The sequence below is a fragment of the Amblyraja radiata genome, chromosome 2 (genome assembly GCF_010909765.2).
Source record: "Amblyraja radiata isolate CabotCenter1 chromosome 2, sAmbRad1.1.pri, whole genome shotgun sequence".
NCBI classification, from domain to species: domain Eukaryota; kingdom Metazoa; phylum Chordata; class Chondrichthyes; order Rajiformes; family Rajidae; genus Amblyraja; species Amblyraja radiata.
Window position 1 is genome coordinate 8,312,423 of NC_045957.1, and position 17,990 is coordinate 8,330,412.

Below are 17,990 nucleotides of genomic sequence, written 5' to 3' on the forward strand. Positions count from 1 at the left end.
CTAATCTGTAAGTTTCAATGAGGCACCCCCTCATCCTTCTAAACTCCAGCGAGTACAGGCCCAGTGCCGACAGACGCTCATCACAGGTTAACCTACTCATTCCTGGGATCATTCTTGTAAACCTCCTCTGGACCTTCTCCAGAGCCAACACATCCTTCCTCAGATATGGTGCCCAAAATTGCTCACAGTATTCCAAATGCGGCCTGACCAGCGATCCCCCCCCTCCCCTCCCCTCTTCCCCCCCCTCCTCTCCCCTCTTCCCCACCCCTGATGCTGATCCCCTCTCTCCCCCCAGGATGAGGACCGGGTGCGATCGGCAGCCTTCACGGTTTTCGGGAACCTGTCCCGGGTTGGGGATGGAGAGTCGAAGGCAGACTTCCTGGAGCAGGTGCACTCCAGCATGGTCAGCCTGCTGCTGCACCTCAACGACACCAGCCACCAGGTGGTCAAGGTACTGACCGCCCCAGGGCAGCAGAGAGACAGCTTCACTCTGTGTGTGGGAGGGAGAGCGTCATTCTGTGAGGGAGCTTCACTCTGTGGGAGAGAGCTTCACTCTGTGTGTGTGAGTGTGTGAGAGAGCGTCACTCTGTGTGAGTGTGTGAGAGAGCTTCACTCTGTGTGTGTGAGTGTGTGAGAGAGCGTCACTCTGTGTGAGTGTGTGTGAGCGTCACTCTGTGTGAGTGTGTGAGAGAGCGTCACTCTGTGTGTGAGAGAGTCACTGTGTGTAAATGACTGTACGTGGACAGTACATGCTGAGAGTGTTGATTTAACACTAGCCAGTTGCCTCTCATTGCCCCCTGCATCTCTCTCTCTCTCTCTCTGTCTCTCCGCAGTCGTGTAAGTTTGCCCTGCGGTTGATCGGGCCCCTCATGGGTTCGGCGAACATCAGCGCCATGTTTCAGAAGCACCTGCTGGAGGAGGCACAGCTTCACTACGGCGAGTTCATCAACGACCTGGCCAAGCACATCGTGAGTTCCGCACGCAGCTCACACACCCGCTGGGAAGCTGACCACATCTACAATATGTCACGTAGGAAGCAACTGCAGATGCTGGTTTAAACTGACGATAGGCACAAAAACGCTGGAGTAACTCAGCGGGACAAGCAGCATCTCTGGAGAGAAGGAATGGGTGACGTTTCAGTCTGAAGAAGGGTCTCGACCTGTTCCTTCTCTCCAGAGTTCCTCCAGCACTTTGTGTCTATATAAAATATATTACACAGGGAGGCAAAAGTGCTGGAGAAACTCAGCGGGTGCGGCAGCATCTATGGAGCGAAGGAAATAGGCAACGTTTCGGCCCGAAACGTCGCCTATTTCCTTCGCTCCATAGATGCTGCTGCACCCGCTGAGTTTCTCCAGCACTTTTGTCTACCTTCGATTTTCCAGCATCTGCAGTTCCTTCTTGAACATATTACACAGGGACATGGACAGGACAGGTGGAGAGGCAGGGGCACTGAACCACATTTAAAATATATTAGCAGGAGTGGCCAGGGTGTGACTGGTCCTTGATTATGCTGCTGGCCTTGCCGAGGCAGCGTGAGGTCTAGGTGGAGTCAATGGAAGGGAGGTTGGTTTGTGTGTTTAAAAGATATTTGGACAGGTACATGGATAGGAAAGGTGCAGAGGCAGGGACACTAACTACATTTAGTTCAGTTTATTGTCACGTGTACCAAGGTACAGTGAAAAGCTTTTGTTGCGTGCTATCCAGTCAGCGGAAAGACAACACGTGATTACAATCGAGCCATTTACATGATAAGGGAATAACGTTTAGTGCAAGATAAAGCCAGCAAAGTCCAAGGATAGTCCGAGGGTCACCAAAGAGGTAGATACTAGTTCAGCACTGCTCTCTGGTTGTGGTAGGATGATTCAGTTGCCTGATAACAGCTGGGAAGAAACTGTCCCTGAATCTGGAGTTTGTGCGTTTTCACACTTCTATACCTTTTGCCTAATGGGAGAGGGGGGAAGAGGGAGTGGCCAGGGTGCGACTGGTCCTTGATTACGCTGCTGGCCTTGCCGAGGCAACATGAGGTATAAATGGAGTCAATGGAAGGGAGGTTGGTTTGTGTGTTTAAACAATATTTGGACAGGGACATGGATTGGAAAGGTGCAGAGGCAGGGACACTAACTACATTGAAGAGATATTTGATCAGTGGTGCATCAGTAGAGTTGCTGCCTTATAGTGGGTTCGATCCTGACTACGGGTGCTGTCTATGTGGAATGTCTATGTTGGCCCTGTGACCACGTGGGTTTTCTCCGGGTGCCCTGGTTTCCTCCCACACTCCAAAGACGTACAGGGTTGGCTTCATTAAGTTGTAAAATTGTCCCTAGTGTGTGTCGGATAGTGTTAGTGTGCGGGGATCGCTGGTCAGTGCGGATTTGGTGGGCGGAAGGTCCTGTTTCTGGGCTGCATCTCTAAAGTCAAAACCGGGACCTTCAGGTTCAAGAACCGTTTCTTCCTATCAACCATCAGGCTCTTGAACACCACACAGCTCTAACTGAATGATGAGCCTTGGACACGGTGTGGTTGCAATAAGGACTTGATTTTATTTTGCATTGGGATTATTCATTTATTGACGTTTTATGTTTGATTTGTTATCTTTTAGCTTAGTGTAGAGATGCAGTGTGGAAACAGGCCCTTTGGCCCACTGAGTCCACATCAGTCAATGTACACTAGTTCTATGCTGTACACTAGGGACAATTTGCAGAAGTCGATGAATCCAGAAACGTGCACGTCTTTGGAGTGTGGGAGGAAACCGGAGCACCCGGAGAAAACCCAGGCGGTCACGGGGAGAACGTACAGACTTCAGACAGACAGCACCCGTAGTCAGGATCGAACCCGGGTCTCCGGTGCTGTGAGGCAGCAACTCTACCGCTGCTCCACTGAAGAAGGGTCTCGACCCGAAACTGCAAGAATATCTATAATTGTTCTGTTGTTGCTACACTATTGAATCTGTGACAGTGCCCGATTGCAAGAGGCACAAAACATTACCTGAGTGTAGGAAGACACTGAAGGAAGATAGACACACAAAGCTGGAGTAACTCAGCCGGACAGGCAGCATCTCTGCAGAGAAGGAATGGGTGACGTTTTGGGTCGAGACCCTTCTTTAGACATGATTTCAGGGGAGAGGGAATTACAGAGATAAGGAAAAGTAAGAGATCAAAAGAAATGAATTTCAAGGGAAATGCAGAATAGACCATTGTTAGTTAGGAGAAAGTGGCAACAGAGCACACAGATACCATGTTTAACAAAACTGCAGATGCTGGAAAAATCAACGGTAGACAAAAATGCTGGAGAAACTCAGCGGGTGCAGCAGCATCTATGGAGCGAAGGAAATAGGCAACGTTTCGGGCAGAAACCCTTCTTCAGACCAGAGGGACAGTCAGAGGAACAGAGAACTGGGAAGGGGAAGGGATAGAGGGAGAGGGGAAGCAAGGGTTACCTGAAGTGAGAAGTCAATGTTCATTGTTCCTTCATAGCAAAAGGATTTGAGTATAGGAGCAGGCAGGTTCTACTGCAATTGTACAGGGTCTTGGTGAGACCACACCTGGAGTATTGCGTACAGTTTTGGTCTCCTAATCTGAGGAAGGACATTCTTGCCATAGAGGGAGTACAGAGAAGGTTCACCAGACTGATTCCTGGGATGTCAGGACTTTCATATGAAGAAAGACTGGATAGACTCGGCTTGTACTCGCTAGATTTAGAAGATTGAGGGGGGATCTTATAGAAACTTACAAAATTCTTAAGGGGTTGGACAGGCTAGATGCAGGAAGATTGTTCCCGATGTTGGGGAAGTCCAGGACAAGGGGTCACAGTTTAAGGATAAAGGGGAAATCTTTTAGGACCGAGATGAGGAAAACTTTTTTCACACAGAGTGGTGAATCTGTGGAATTCTCTCCCGCAGAATGTAGTTGAGGCCAGTTCATTGGCTATATTTAAGAGGGAGTTAGATGCGGCCCTTGTGGCTAAAGGGATCAGGGGGTATGGAGAGAAGGCAGGTACTGGATACTGAGTTGGATGATCAGCCATGATCATATTGAATGGCGGTGCAGGCTCGAAGGGCCGAATGGCCTACTCCCGCACCTATTGTCTATGTTTCTATGTTTCATACCGCTGGGGTGTAAGCTGCACAAGTGAAATGTGAGATGCTGTTCCTCCAACTTGCGCTGGGCCTCAATCTGACAAATGTCACCCATTCCATCTCTCCAGAGATGCTGCCTGTCCCACTGAGTTACTCCAGCATTCAGTGCATAACCTGGCTGTTGGACATGAGGTGAAGTTCAGGCTCTCATTCTCTGCTTCATCCTATTCCAGATCAACGATTTCCCAGAGAAAATTAACTTCTACATCATGGGAAATGTCTCGTTCTTCAGAAGCACCAGGGCGGAGATTCGCGGAAACGCTGCCATGTTCACAGGTGAGTCGCGGTGGGAGAGGCTGAGAGTGGTGGAGGGGAAGGCAGCGATGTTTCAGTGGCCAGGAGCCGAGTGGGCCAGTGAAGCACACACACACGGGGCCGGAGGAACTGAGCGGGATGGGCAGCATCACTGGAGGTAATGAGCAGGTGACGGTTCTGATCGGGACCCTTCTTCAGTGGAGTAGGGGAATGCTGGAATAGGTGGGGCTGAGCTATGCCTGGCAAGTGATTCAGCGCAGTTCAGTTCAAATGTGTAGGAAGGAACGGCAGATGCTGATTTACATCGCAGATAGACACAAAATGCTGGAGTAACTCAGCGGGGCAGGCAGCATCTCTGGAGAGAAGGAATGGGTAACGTTTCAGATCGAGACTAAAGACCAGTCTGAAGCAGGGTCTTGACCCGAAATATCACCCATTCCTTCTCTCCAGAGATGCTGCCTGTCCCGCTGAGTTACTCCAGCATTTTGTGTCTATCTTCAGTTCAGTTCAGTTTTAGTTTATTGTCACGGGTACAGTTGCGTGCTAAAGCCCCTGTCCCACTTAGGAGACCAAAACTGCAACCTCTGGTGACCTTGCCCTCCACCCAAAAAAATATCAAGGTGGAGGTGACCTGCAACCTCCTACCACCTCCCACGCATATGTTGAAAACCTTCCTCGACTATGAAGAAAACCGGCTTCGACTAGACCTGCGACTAAAAAATGATCGATTTTTAAAACGGCAACCTATTTATAGTCGAGGCCGGTTTTAATCATGATGAAAAAATAGCAGCAACCCAGATGAAGCCTCGACCACTTTCAACCATTAGGGAGAGTGACCAAAACCTCCGGTGACCTCATGGAAACCTTAGGTGGTGGGCAAGGTCACCAGAGGTTGCTGTTTAGGTCTCCTAAGTGGGACAGGGGCTTAAGCAGTCAGCGGAAAGACAATACATGATTATAATTGAGCCATTCACAGTGTTCAGATACAGGATAAGGGAATAACGTTTAGTGGAGTAATATCCGATCAAACGTAGTCTGAGGGTCTTCAAATAGGTCGATAGTAGTTCAGGACCACTCTCTAGCTGGTGAGAGGATGATTCAGTTGCCTGATAACAGCTGGGAAGAAACTGTCCCTGAATGTTGGGACGACAGATGGCACAATGGGCTAAGTGTTCGGCTGGCGACCGGAAGGTAGCCGGTTCGAATCCCGCTTGGAGTGCATACTGTCGTTGTGTCCTTGGGCAAGACACTTCACCTACCTTTGCCTGTGTGTGAATGTGTGTGAGTGATTGGTGGTGGTCGGAGGGGCCGTAGGCGCAGATTGGCAGCCACGCTTCCGTCAGTCTGCCCCAGGGCAGCTGTGGCTACAGAAGTAGCTTACCACCACCGAGTGTGACTGAGGAGTGTATGAATAATGCGATGTAAAGCGCCTTGAGTATTAGAAAGGCGCTATATAAATCCCATCCATTATTATTATTTATGTGGAGGTGGGAATTTTCCCATTACTTGCCCAGCCCAGCGGGAGAGGTGCATACAGATGGATGGGGAGGGGGGGGGGGGAGGATGTGTGGAGCGATGAGCACTGGGTAGAGTAAGTGACAAAGGCTGCTGGTGACAAGGGGACAACAGGGTGGCAGATGAAGGGAGGAGTGCAACGCAGAAGCAGAGGGAGGGATATCAGTGGGTGGGGACAGACACCCGGGGGAGCGGAACAAGAGGGATAAAAGGGCTCGGGGGTGGGAGGTGAGCGGGGGGTAGGGAGCAGAGCTGTTTGCACACCACAAGGAGATGCAGACCGAGGGGGGAGAGAGGCTTGTCTGTGCAGGGACGGGCAGCGGGGAATGTGATCAGAGAGTTCACGTACAGGGAATAGAGGTGGGGGTGATGGCTTCAGTAGAGAACAACACATCTCCTGGTGTGGGTCACAGGGTGGAAGCTAATGGAAGGCTTCAGGGGTTACATATAGATTTTATGCTCGGTAACTGTGCAATATTATTGCGGGGGCAAAAACAACATGTAAAAGACACTCAGACAGGTACATGGATCAGAAAGGTTTAAAGGACTATGGGTCAAATGGGTCTTGCTTGCATGGGGCATTTTTACCAGCATGGATGTGATGAGCCAAAGGGCCTGTTTGCATGCAGTGTGACTCATTCTACCCGGGTTCCATCCTGACTACGGGTGCTGTCTGTACGGAGTTTGTACGTTCTCCCCGTGACCTGCGTGGGTTTTCTCCAAGATCTTCGGTTTCCTCCCACACTCCAAAGATGTACAGGTTTGTAGGTTAATTGGTTTGGTATAAATGTAAATTGTCCCTAGTGAGTGTAGCATTAAAGTGCAGGGATCGCTGGTCAGTGCGGTCTCGGTGGGCCGAAGGGCCTGTTTCCACACTGTATCACTAAACTAAACAACATATAAGAGTGTGAACCCGTTTTACTGGAAGGAAGGGGGCTGTTCACGTGCCCTAGAGTGGAGGGGATGTGACGACAAGTGATGGCAGATTTGGCCATTCGGCCCATCAAATCTACTCTTTCTCCCTGCCTTCTCCCCATAACCTCTGACACCCGTACTAATCAAGAATCGATCTATCTCTCTCGTAAAAATGTCCACTGACTTGGCCTCCACAGCCTTCTGTGGCAAAGAATTCCACAGATTCACCACCCTCTGACTAAAGAAATTCCTCCTCATCTCCTTCCCAAAGGATCATCCTTTAATTCTGAGGGAATTAACCTCTAGTCCTAGACTCTCCCACTAGTGGAAACATCCTCTCCACATCCACTCTATCCAGGCCTTTCACTGTTCTGTACGTTTCAATGAGGTCCCCCCCTCATTCTTCTAAACTCCAGCGAGTACAGGCCCAGTGCCGACAAACGCTCATCAAAGGCTCAGTGGTGGTGTTGAGGTGTTTAGATGTGTTGTGTCTTTGTGCAGGGTTTTTGCTGGGGAACCTGTTGCAGGCCGAGCTTCAGTCCGTGTCCCTGGAGCACGTGTGCGGAGGTGAGTGTCGTCAGCTGTGCCCTAACGCCCACCGCTCCTCAAGTGTGTGTGAGTGTGTGCGCGTGTACATGTGTGCAGGTGTGAGCGCCTGAGTTTGACCCGGCCCCAGTAATCCACGGTGGCGCAGCGGTAGAGTTGCTGCCTCACAGCGCCAGAGACCCGGGTTCCATCCTGACTACGGGTGCTGTCTGTACGGAGTTTGTACGTTCTCCCCGTGACCTGCGTGAGTTTTCGGTTTCCTCCCACACTCCAAAGATGTACGGGTTTGTAGGTTAATTGGCTTGGTGTAAATGTAAATTGTCCCTAGTGTGTGTAGGATAGTGTTAGTGTGCGGGGATCGCTGGTCGGTGCAGACTCGGTGGGCAGATGGGCCTGTTTACACGTTGTATCTCTAAACTAAACTCCCCCCATGGAGGTGAGTGTGTGCTGAAGGGGCACGATACCCACCTCCATAGTACAACAAATATTCTCAAATTACTATTTCCCCATCCTTACTGAGGATACGTTCAACCCCCCCGCGGTGCCCAGCGGTCCCAGAACTCCCCCAGGGTGCCCGTGGACAGCACGTATTCCCTTTCTATCCCTACCCGGGCACGGACGTAACCCCGGAAAAGGGGCAGGCAGCCGGCTCGGGTAGAGCCCTCCACCGCCTGGTGCCTTGACTTGTGGATGGCCAGCTTGGCCAGGCCCGGGAACAACCCAACCAGGACATCTTCAGCCCTACCCTCTCCCCTACGCACAGGGTGTCCACAGATGAGGATGGTGGGTGAAAAATGCAGCCAGAAGGCAAAGAGCAGCCCCTTTAGATATTGGAACAGGAGCTGCAACCTCACACACTCCCAGGGTAGTGTAGGTGTACGTGTGTAGCTGTGCTCCTGTGTACGCTGTTGGCCTGGGGTGTGTGGAGGGATACAGAGAGTGCTGTGTGAGCGGGTATGTTTGCTGCACAGTCGGGGCAGCCAGCCTGCTAATGGAGAGGTGTGTGTGGGGGGGGGGGGGGGGGGGGATGTGCCGCAGATTTACGGGGCTACCGGGACACACGAGCGCAGAGTGGAGATTGGTGAAATAAAGCAGCAGGACTCACTCGCTGTACACACCAGCGATTGCTCCTCAAACTGCTCAACACGTCTTAGCTTGGCCCAGACTCAGCGGCTAAACCCCCCCCCCCTCCCCTCACAGTTCCTGTACCCTTCACACCCCTCATGCTCCCTCTCCATCCCGCCCCAATCCTTTCCACCCTCGCACCCTCCCTTGTCCCTCACTCCTCCATTACCTGCTCTCTCTCTCTCTCTCCTTGACCCCTCCTCCATTGCGCCCCTCCCTCCCTCCTCTCCCATGCTGTGTCCACCCTTCCCTCTGGGTGTTCCGGACAGGTTCCTGTGGTGAGCTTCATTCCCTCTTTCCCAGTCAGTGCTCCTGGCCCTGTCTCCCTGCGGGCAGATTCCCATCTCCCAGTGTATGTATGTCCTGGAATGATCACGGTCACGTACAAAGTGTTTCTCTCGCGGTTCAGACTCGCCAGCCGCCTGCCACTGTTGCGGGCTGGAAGTGTCTGTGTACCACGTGTATATGGAGCGTGTGAGGCTGCAGCCACTGTTCCACTATCTAAAGGCGCTGCTCCTTGCCTTCTGGCTGCACTTCTCACCCACCATCCTCATCTGTGGACACCCTGTGCGTAGGGGAGAGGGTAGGGCCGAAGATGTCCTGGTTGGGTTGCTCCTGGGCCTGGCCAAGTCATGGCACCAGGCGGAAGAGGGCTCTGCCCAAGCCGGCAGCCTGCCCCTTTTCCAGGGTTACGGGTTTGTTAGTATTTTATATATTATTTGTCAATAATTGTTTCCATTTATTCCTAAATGCTGCCCGGGGCTGGGGTGAGATGGCCTGACCCTGGGGTGAGAGGTCACTCTGGATACCTCCAGCATGGACACGTTGCCTGGGCTGTGACAGACTAACTCTCTCCCTCTCTCCTCCAGCCATCATCATGCTGCTCAGGGATGCCGTGCCCGCAGTGAGGATCAAGGCAGCTGAGGCCCTCAGCCTGCTCCACGAGCTGTGACCGTACAGACAGACAGAGGGACGTTGGTGACCCGTGTGGGGAGGGGTGTTCAGACGGTTGTGGCCCAGACCAGAGAGTCCGGGGTGTTGGAGAATGACCAAGCGTTGTAATCCCGCCAGTGGTGGGGATGGAGTTGTGTCCCCTTAACGGTTGTGTGTAGACCCAGTGGGCCGCAAGCGCTCTATCCATCTTGTAGCCCCCCCGGGCAGTCATTGTGAGATGTGCTGTACCCTCGCTGTCTGACCTCACCCCCCCCCCCCCCCCCCTCTCTCCCCCTGCCCGCCCATGGCTCCCAGTGTAGTCCGTGGAGCATCAAGTGTCGGTCTGTCCCACAGGCCACGGTGTGTGTGACGGGGCCTCTACCCCTCCTCTCTCACCGTGCCTGTCCAGGTTGTGCACCAACTCTGCCCCCCCCACCCCGCTGCTGTGACATTAGTTAAAGCCCCCTCACCCCCCCCACTGTGCCGTGACCCTCGTTGCCTGTGTAATGCCTGAAATGCTGCTGTTGTTCTGTTTGCGGGCGATGCTGACACAATCCTGTATCGCACGGCTCTACGGTGACCTCACGGGCTGGCACTGGGGCCCAGGGAACCCACCTGCCCACGACTCACCCACTGGGAAACCCATGGGCAATGTAGACTGGGCTCACAAACCAGTTCACCCCTAATCAATGGTGACTGGTGCCCAAGGCTCATCCACCAGGGAACCCATGGCCAATGTAGACTGGGGCTTCAGCAGCCTCTGACTCGGGTCCACTGCTCGCAGGCTGCTGCCGGCTGCAATGTGGTTGAGTAGCTGGATGTCCCCGGGAGGCCAGTAGCCGGGGCCGAGATCATGGGGCACGCCCTATGCTTCATGCCCTGGGAGCCTCCTCGCCCCAGACCCATCACCTGCCACCAGGCCTCTCCTACCTGGACTCCCCTCCATGAGCAGCAGGCAAATGTTGCTGGCTCCGACCCTGGGAGCCGTTACAAATCACACACCTTCCAATCACCCGCTACAGAAATATCTTTAATAATAACACGGCGGATTGCTGCATTACTGTAAATCAAAGAGAAAATATGTGGGCCAATGATACAGAGGTTTAATATGTATATCTGCTCTAAATATATCCATTTCACAAGCCGTGCGTGCGTGGCTCATTCTCCCGGCAGTAACGGTGGCAGGCTGGGACCCACAGCTGTGTGTGGCTGGTACAATGGGGGGCTCACCTAGTCCCAGTCAGGGCTGACAGTCCCAGGCCAGAGTGAGGAGGAGAGCAACTCTGTCTCCGCTGAAGCTGGATTGAAACTAATGTTGTCAGCCGTTTATAAACTGGAGCGGATGCGATGGGCCGAAGGGGGAGGACAAAGACAGACACAGATACAGTGCTGGAGTGACTCATCGGGCCAGGCAGTATCTCTGGAAGTAGTTGACGCTTTGGGTCAGGAGATGGAGGGGGGGGGGGGGGGGTTCACGCTTCCAGTCCCCTCCATCTCCATCTTGCAGTCTGAGGAAAGGTCTCGACCAGAAAGGTCGCCTATCCATGTTCTCCAGAGATGCTGCCTGACCCGCTGAGTTACTCCAGCACTGTATGTCTATCTTCAGTGTGAGCCAGCATCTCTAGAGGAGGGGGGGGAGGGAAGAGAGGGGTGAGGGGAGGGGTGTGGGAGATGGGGGAGGGGTGGTGGAGGCGGGGGGGGAGAGGGGAAGCGAGGGGTGGTGGAGGGGGGGAGCAGTGGGGTTGGGGAGAGGGGTGGGGTTGGGGAGAGGGGGGGGGTTTGGTGGAGGGGGAGAGGGGTGGGGTTGGGGGAGGAGTGTGGGGAGGGGTGGGGAAGGGGCAGTCACACCTCCAGGCTTTAGGTGAGGCTTTGGTTCACCACAGTGCACTGTCCCCCAGGCTGGATTGTGAGGAGGGGGTGCGGTGGGATAACGAGGGGACGGTGTTGTGGCTGTGATCCGGCTGGGCAGCTCGGCATCTGAGGGCCAGGGGTTGGGGAATGACCGCAACGCAGATCCGGCAGGGTCCTCGGTAACCACGCGGTGATAATGATGGGTCCGGTTCGTGCCCTCGCTGTTAGTCCGTGCCGTCTCTCCCCCCCAGCCTGGCGTGTTGCGGTGAACCGGCCCGGCGTGGGGCATGGGGAGCTCTAGGTGAAGAGGCGAATGGTGGCATCTGCGCCGGCGGAGAAGAGCCAGGGCTGGGTGGGGTGGAAGAGGACGTCGAGTACTCCCAGGTCGCGGGTGATCTGGTGACCACGTAGCAACTTCACCGGGGCCAGCAGCGGGTTCTGCAGCAGGTCACTGAAAACAACACACACAGCTCAGCCCACACACTATACAACTCTGCCCTCTAGTCTTTGACATCTCCACCCTGCCACAAAGGTTCTGACTGTCCACCCTGTCTTTACAATGGACGCATCTCCCTCCCACAGCCTCCCTCCCTCTACACACACTTACACCAAGCCAATTAACCTACAAACTGGAGTGTGGGAGGAAACCGAAGATCTCGGGAAAAGCCCACGCAGTCACGGGGAGAACGTACAAACTCCACACAGACAGCACCCGTAGTCTGGAACGAACGCGGGTCTCTGGCGCTGTAAGACAGTAGCTCTACCACTGAGCTGCCTTGCCTCTAGTCTGACATTTGCACCCTGGGACAAAGGTTCTGACTGTCTACCTCATCTATGCCCCATATAATTTAATATCAGGTCTCCCCTCAGCCTCTGATGCTGCAGTGACAACAATCAATTCACCCCCTCATCTTTAGTCATCCAGGCAGCTTTAGATCACGAGACACAAGAAACAGCAGATACTGGAGTCTGGAGTAACTCAGCGGGTCAGGCAGCATCTCTGGGGAAAAAGAACAGGTGATGTTTCAGGTTGCAACCCTTCTTCAGACTGAAAGGCTATCAAACGTCCCGAAATGTCGCCCATCCTTGTTCTCCAGAGATGCTGCCTATCCCGCCGAGTTACTCTAGCACTTTGTGTCTATCTTCGGTATAAAACAGCATCTGCAGTTCGTTCCTACACGATGAAATGGAGTGTCTGATTTTTCAGGTTGAAATTTAGATCTGGCCTCTCTTCCTCAGCATTGCTTTAGGAAGGCCTCTACTCTGTGCCTGAAGCTTCAGTCAACTTAGTCGAAGGTATCTGAGCCAGATTCCTTTAACTCACTGACTTCAGGCCGCAGGGCAGTAGAGTCACCGCCTCACAGCGCCAGAGACCCGGGTTCCATCCTGACCACGGGCGCTATCTGTGCGGAGTTTGTACCTTCTCCCCGTGGCCTGCGTGGGTTTTCTCCAGGTGCTCCGGTTTCTTCCTACCCTCCAAAGTAGGTTTGTAGGTTAATTGCCTTTGGTAACAAAATTGTAAATTGTCTGTAGTGTGTGCAGGATAGTGTTAGTGCATGGTGATCGCTGGTCGGTGCAGACTCAGTGGGCCGAAGGGTCTGGTTCCCAGCTGTATCTCTAAACTAAAAAAGTAAACCCGTGGCACCAAGAGGCACACACAATTGGAATGGGGTAGGGGAAAGAAGGGTAATGAGGTCTGCACATGCACACACACGCGCGCGTACACACCACACACACACACACGCACGCACGCAGACACACACCACACACGCAGACACACACCACAAGCGCACACACACACACACTCGCACAGACACTCACACATATACATACACGCACGCACACATCCACACACACACTCGCACAGACACACACACTCACACGCACATAATCACACACACACACAGCAGAAGAAGGGGAGAGGCACAAACCTGTAAACCATTCCATGACAGACAATGACGGTGCCATCATCGGAGGCGGAGGCAAACAGCGGGTAATGTTTGTGGAACGCTACTCCTCGTAAAGCTCTCTTGTGATGCCTGTCAACACAGAGAGAGAAAAACAGACGCTGAATCAAATACAGGAAGCAAGTCTGATGCATCTGACGGAAGATTGAGGAGAAATGTCTTTAGTCAGAGGGTGGTGAATCTGTGGAATTCTTTGCCACAGAAGGCTGTGGAGGCCAAGTGTGGGTATTTAGGGCGGAGATTGACAGATTCTAGATTAGTACGGGTGTCAGGGGTTATGGGGAGAAGGCAGGTGAATGGGGTTAGGAGGGAGAGATAGATCAGCCATGATTTAACGGTGGAGTTTACTTGAAGGGCTGAATGGCCTAATTCTGCTCCTATCACTTATGACCATATAAAGAGTATTGTAGTACCGACTCACAACTTAAACCAGCCGAATGCTGTGTAGGCTGTACAAGACGTTGGTGAGGCCGCACTTGGAGTACTGTGTTCAGTTATGGTCACCCTGCTACAGGAAGGATGTTAGACATTAGGCTAGAAAGTACAGAGAAGATTAATGAGATGTTGCCAGGACTCGAGGGCCTGAGCCACAGGGAGAGGTTGGTCAGGCTGGGACTTTATGCCTTGGGGTGCGGAAGGATGAGGGTTAATTTTTATAGAGATGTACAGTATAAAATCATGAGGGGAATAGATAGGGTGAATGCACAGTCTTTTTCCCGGAGATGGGGAATCAAGAATTAGAGGAATATAGAACCAACAGACTGCTTTACAAAAAGAGACATCAAATGCTGGAGTAACTCAGCATGTCAGACAGCATCTCTGAATTAATATTAGAGGATGGATATTTAAGGTGAGGGGGGAAGGATTTAATAAGAACCTGAGGGGGTATCTTTTTCACACTGGGCGGTATGTATGTGGAACGAGCTGCCAGAGGAAGTAGTTGAGGCTCAGTTTAGTTTATTGTCTGTCACAGGTACCGTGAAAAGCTTTACAGCAGTCAGTGGAAAGATAATACATGGTTACAATCGAGCCACAGTGCACAGATTAGATACATGATAAGGGAATAACGTTTAGTGCAAGGTAAAGCCAGCAAAGTCTGATCAAGGATAGTCCGAGGGTCGCCAGTGAGGTAGATAGTAGCTCAGCACTGCTCTCTGCTTGTGGTAGGATGATTCAGTTGCCTGATAATAGCTGGGAAGAAACTGTCCCCGAATCTGGAGGTGTGTGTTTTCACACTTCTGTACCTTGATGGGAGAGGAGAGAAGAGGGAGTGGCCGGGGTGAGACTGGTCCTTGATTATGCTGCTGGCCTTGCCGAGGCAGCGTGAGATATAAATGGAGTCAATGGAAGGGAGGTTGGTTTGTGTGATGGTCTGGGCTGTGTCCACAACTTGCTGCAATTTTGTGTGGTCTTGGATGGAGCGGACAGCAGATAGAATAATAATGTTCAACACATTTGGTCAGGTACATGGATAAGAAAGGTTGTGAGGGATACGGGCAAAGAGGACTATTTTGGAATGGGGTGTCTTGATACCAGGGACGAGCTGGGCCAAAGGGCCTGTTAGCGCTCTGTATCTCTGCACTAAACTGTAAAAAGATGGAGAGGAAGCCAGCGGGCGGGTCAGGCAGTAACTGTCTCTATGACCCATCAGCCTCTCACACAGCTCTGGGGAATCTGCCACTCACCTGAGCACTTTGTAGGGCTTGGTGGAGAGGTCCAGGTCGAACCAGGCCAGGCGACTGTCGTAGCTCCCACAGATCACATTGTCACCTGTCAACAAACCCCACAGCAGACATTAGCCCTTGTAACAGGACGCACGTGCACACACACACACGCTCACACACACACGCATGCACACACGCATGCACACACACACACACACACACGCCCACACAAACACACGCGCACGCCCACACGCATGCACACGCACACATGCTGGCACACAATCAACTCCGTCTACACGGAATTTGTACCTTCTCCCCGTCTCCGCATGCACTTTCATCGGGATCTCCCACCACCCATATAGTCGGTGCCCCGGCCAGAGCCCCTGTGGCCCGTGGTCCCTGTGGTCACTGCCCTGTGGTCACTGCCCTGTGGTCACTGCCCTGTGGTCACTGTCCTGTGGTCACTGTCCTGTGGTCACTGCCCTGTGGTCACTGCCCTGTGGTCCCTGTGGTCACTGCCCTGTGGTCACTGCCCTGTGGTCACTGCCCTGTGGTCACTGCCCTGTGGTCACTGCCCTGTGGTCACTGTCCTGTGGTCACTTCCCTGTGGTCACTGTTCTGTGGTCACTGTCCTGTGGTCACTTCCCTGTGGTCACTGCCCTGTGGTCACTGTCCTGTGGTCACTTCCCTGTGGTCACTGTCCTGTGGTCACTGTCCTGTGGTCACTTCCCTGTGGTCACTGCCCTGTGGTCACTGTCCTGTGGTCACTTCCCTGTGGTCACTGCCCTGTGGTCACTGCCCTGTGGTCACTGTTCTGTGGTCACTGTCCTGTGGTCCCTGCCCTGTGGTCACTGCCCTGTGGTCACTGTCCTGTGGTCCCTGTGGTCACTGCCCTGTGGTCACTGCCCTGTGGTCCCTGTCCTGTGGTCCCTGCCCTGTGGTCACTGCCCTGTGGTCCCTGCCCTGTGGTCCCTGTGGTCACTGCCCTGTGGTCACTGCCCTGTGGTCACTGCCCTGTGGTCCCTGCCCTGTGGTCACTGCCCTGTGGTCCCTGTGGTCACTGCCCTGTGGTCACTGCCCTGTGGTCCCTGTCCTGTGGTCACTGCCCTGTGGTCACTGCCCTGTGGTCCCTGTGGTCACTGCCCTGTGGTCACTGCCCTGTGGTCACTACCCTGTGGTCCCTGTGGTCCCTGTGGTCACTGCCCTGTGGTCACTGCCCTGTGGTCCCTGCCCTGTGGTCACTGCCCTGTGGTCCCTGCCCTGTGGTCCCTGTGGTCACTGCCCTGTGGTCCCTGTGGTCACTGCCCTGTGGTCACTCCCCTGTGGTCACTGCCCTGTGGTCACTGCCCTGTGGTCACTGCCCTGTGGTCACTGCCCTGTGGTCACTGCCCTGTGGTCACTCCCCTGCGGTCACTCCCCTGTGGTCACTGTCTTGTGGTCCCTGTGGTCACTGCCCTGTGATCACTGTCCTGTGGCCCCTGCCCTGTGGTCCCTGCCCTGTGGTCACTTCCCTGTGGTCCCTGTGGTCACTGTTCTGTGGTCACTCCCCTGTGGTCACTGCCCTGTGGTCACTGCCCTGTGGTCACTGCCCTGTGGTCACTGCCCTGTGGTCACTGCCCTGTGGTCACTCCCCTGCGGTCACTCCCCTGTGGTCACTGTCTTGTGGTCCCTGTGGTCACTGCCCTGTGGTCCCTGCCCTGTGGTCACTACCCTGTGGTCCCTACCCTGTGGTCCCTGCCCTGTGGTCACTCCCCTGTGGTCACTCCTCTGTGGTCCCTGCCCTGTGGTCACTTCCCTGTGGTCCCTGCCCTGTGGTCACTCCCCTGTGGTCCCTGCCCTGTGGTCACTCCCCTGTGGTCACTGTCCTGTGGCCCCTGCCCTGTGGTCCCTGCCCTGTGGTCACTTCCCTGTGGTCCCTGTGGTCACTGTTCTGTGGTCACTTCCCTGTGGTCACTGCCCTGTGGTCACTCCCCTGTGGTCACTGCCCTGTGGTCACTGTGGTCACTTTCCTGTGGTCACTGCCCTGTGGTCACTTTCCTGTGGTCACTGCCCTGTGGTCCCTGTCCTGTGGTCCCTGCCCTGTGGTCCCTGTGGTCACTGCCCTGTTGTCACTTTCCTGTGGTCCCTGTGGTCACTGCCCTGTTGTCACTTTCCTGTGGTCACTTCCCTGTGGTCCCTGCCCTGTGGTCAGTGTCCTGTGGTCCCACGCTTACCGCCGGGGTGAATGGCCATGCTGGACACCCACTTGCAGTTGGCCATCAGCTTCTTGGTCAGCTCCTGCTTGAGCAGATTGTAGACGCGCACGTATCGCTGGGTGGCCACGAAGAAGAAGGGGCGTACAGGGTGGAAGCTGACGCACTGCACCAGCCCCTTGTTCTTGCGGAAGGGGTTCTGGCTGCGCCGCTTGCTCAGCTGGTGGATCAGCACCTGGGCGTTGCCGTTGTCGGGGATCACCGTGGCCAGGTAGTCACCCTTGCCGTGCCACGTCACCTGCTTCACCATCTGCAGACACAACACCAGGCTCAGTCAGCCAACAAGCACAATAACACACAGCAACACCGTCAGGCCATTCAGCCCATCCAGCCTACCCCACCATTCAAACATGGCCGACCCATCTTACCCTCTCAATCCCATTCTTCCCTTAACCTTTGACGCCCTTCCCAATCAAGATGAGCCTACAAGTTGAGACCCTTCTCCAGAATGGTTTGTGGATTTCCCCCCACAGATGCCTGCCTGACCCACTGAGTTCCTCCAGCACGTTGATCAGGTTTATATGTCTGGTGAGCAGAATTAAGTCATTCGGCCCCTCGAGCCTGCTTCGCCATTCAATCATGGCTGATCCATCTCCCTCTCAACCGCGCTCTCATGCCTTCTCCCCGGAACTTTTGACGCCCTTCCCAAACACGAATCTATCAATCTCTGCTTTAAAAATAGCGAATGACTTTTGTACAGACACCTGGATATGGAGATTAGTACAACTTGGCAGAGACATGATTGGGGTACGAGCCTGTTCCTGTGCTGTAATGTTCACCATCCTGTAACCCCCTACTAGAGACACACACAAAATGCTGCAGTGACTCAGCG

General features: G+C 53.8%; 2 protein-coding genes across 2 annotated transcripts in view; one reads left to right on the forward strand and one right to left on the reverse strand.

Annotated features, from left to right (window-relative positions):
- mroh1 (maestro heat like repeat family member 1) overlaps positions 1–10,566 on the forward strand; it is a 76,882-nt gene extending 66,316 nt beyond the window's left edge. The window contains exons 23-27 of the mRNA XM_033039208.1: positions 296–451; positions 834–968; positions 4,309–4,411; positions 7,322–7,387; positions 9,361–10,566. Of these exons, the coding sequence (XP_032895099.1) occupies positions 296–451; positions 834–968; positions 4,309–4,411; positions 7,322–7,387; positions 9,361–9,443 (543 nt within the window). The 3' untranslated portion in view covers positions 9,444–10,566. The remainder of the gene's footprint in view (positions 1–295; positions 452–833; positions 969–4,308; positions 4,412–7,321; positions 7,388–9,360) is intronic.
- Positions 10,442–17,990, reverse strand: part of bop1 (BOP1 ribosomal biogenesis factor) — a 185,473-nt gene continuing 177,924 nt past the window's right edge. The window contains exons 13-16 of the mRNA XM_033041756.1: positions 17,120–17,408; positions 14,928–15,012; positions 13,207–13,314; positions 10,442–11,726 (exon numbers count right to left, since the gene is read on the reverse strand). Of these exons, the coding sequence (XP_032897647.1) occupies positions 11,573–11,726; positions 13,207–13,314; positions 14,928–15,012; positions 17,120–17,408 (636 nt within the window). The 3' untranslated portion in view covers positions 10,442–11,572. The remainder of the gene's footprint in view (positions 11,727–13,206; positions 13,315–14,927; positions 15,013–17,119; positions 17,409–17,990) is intronic.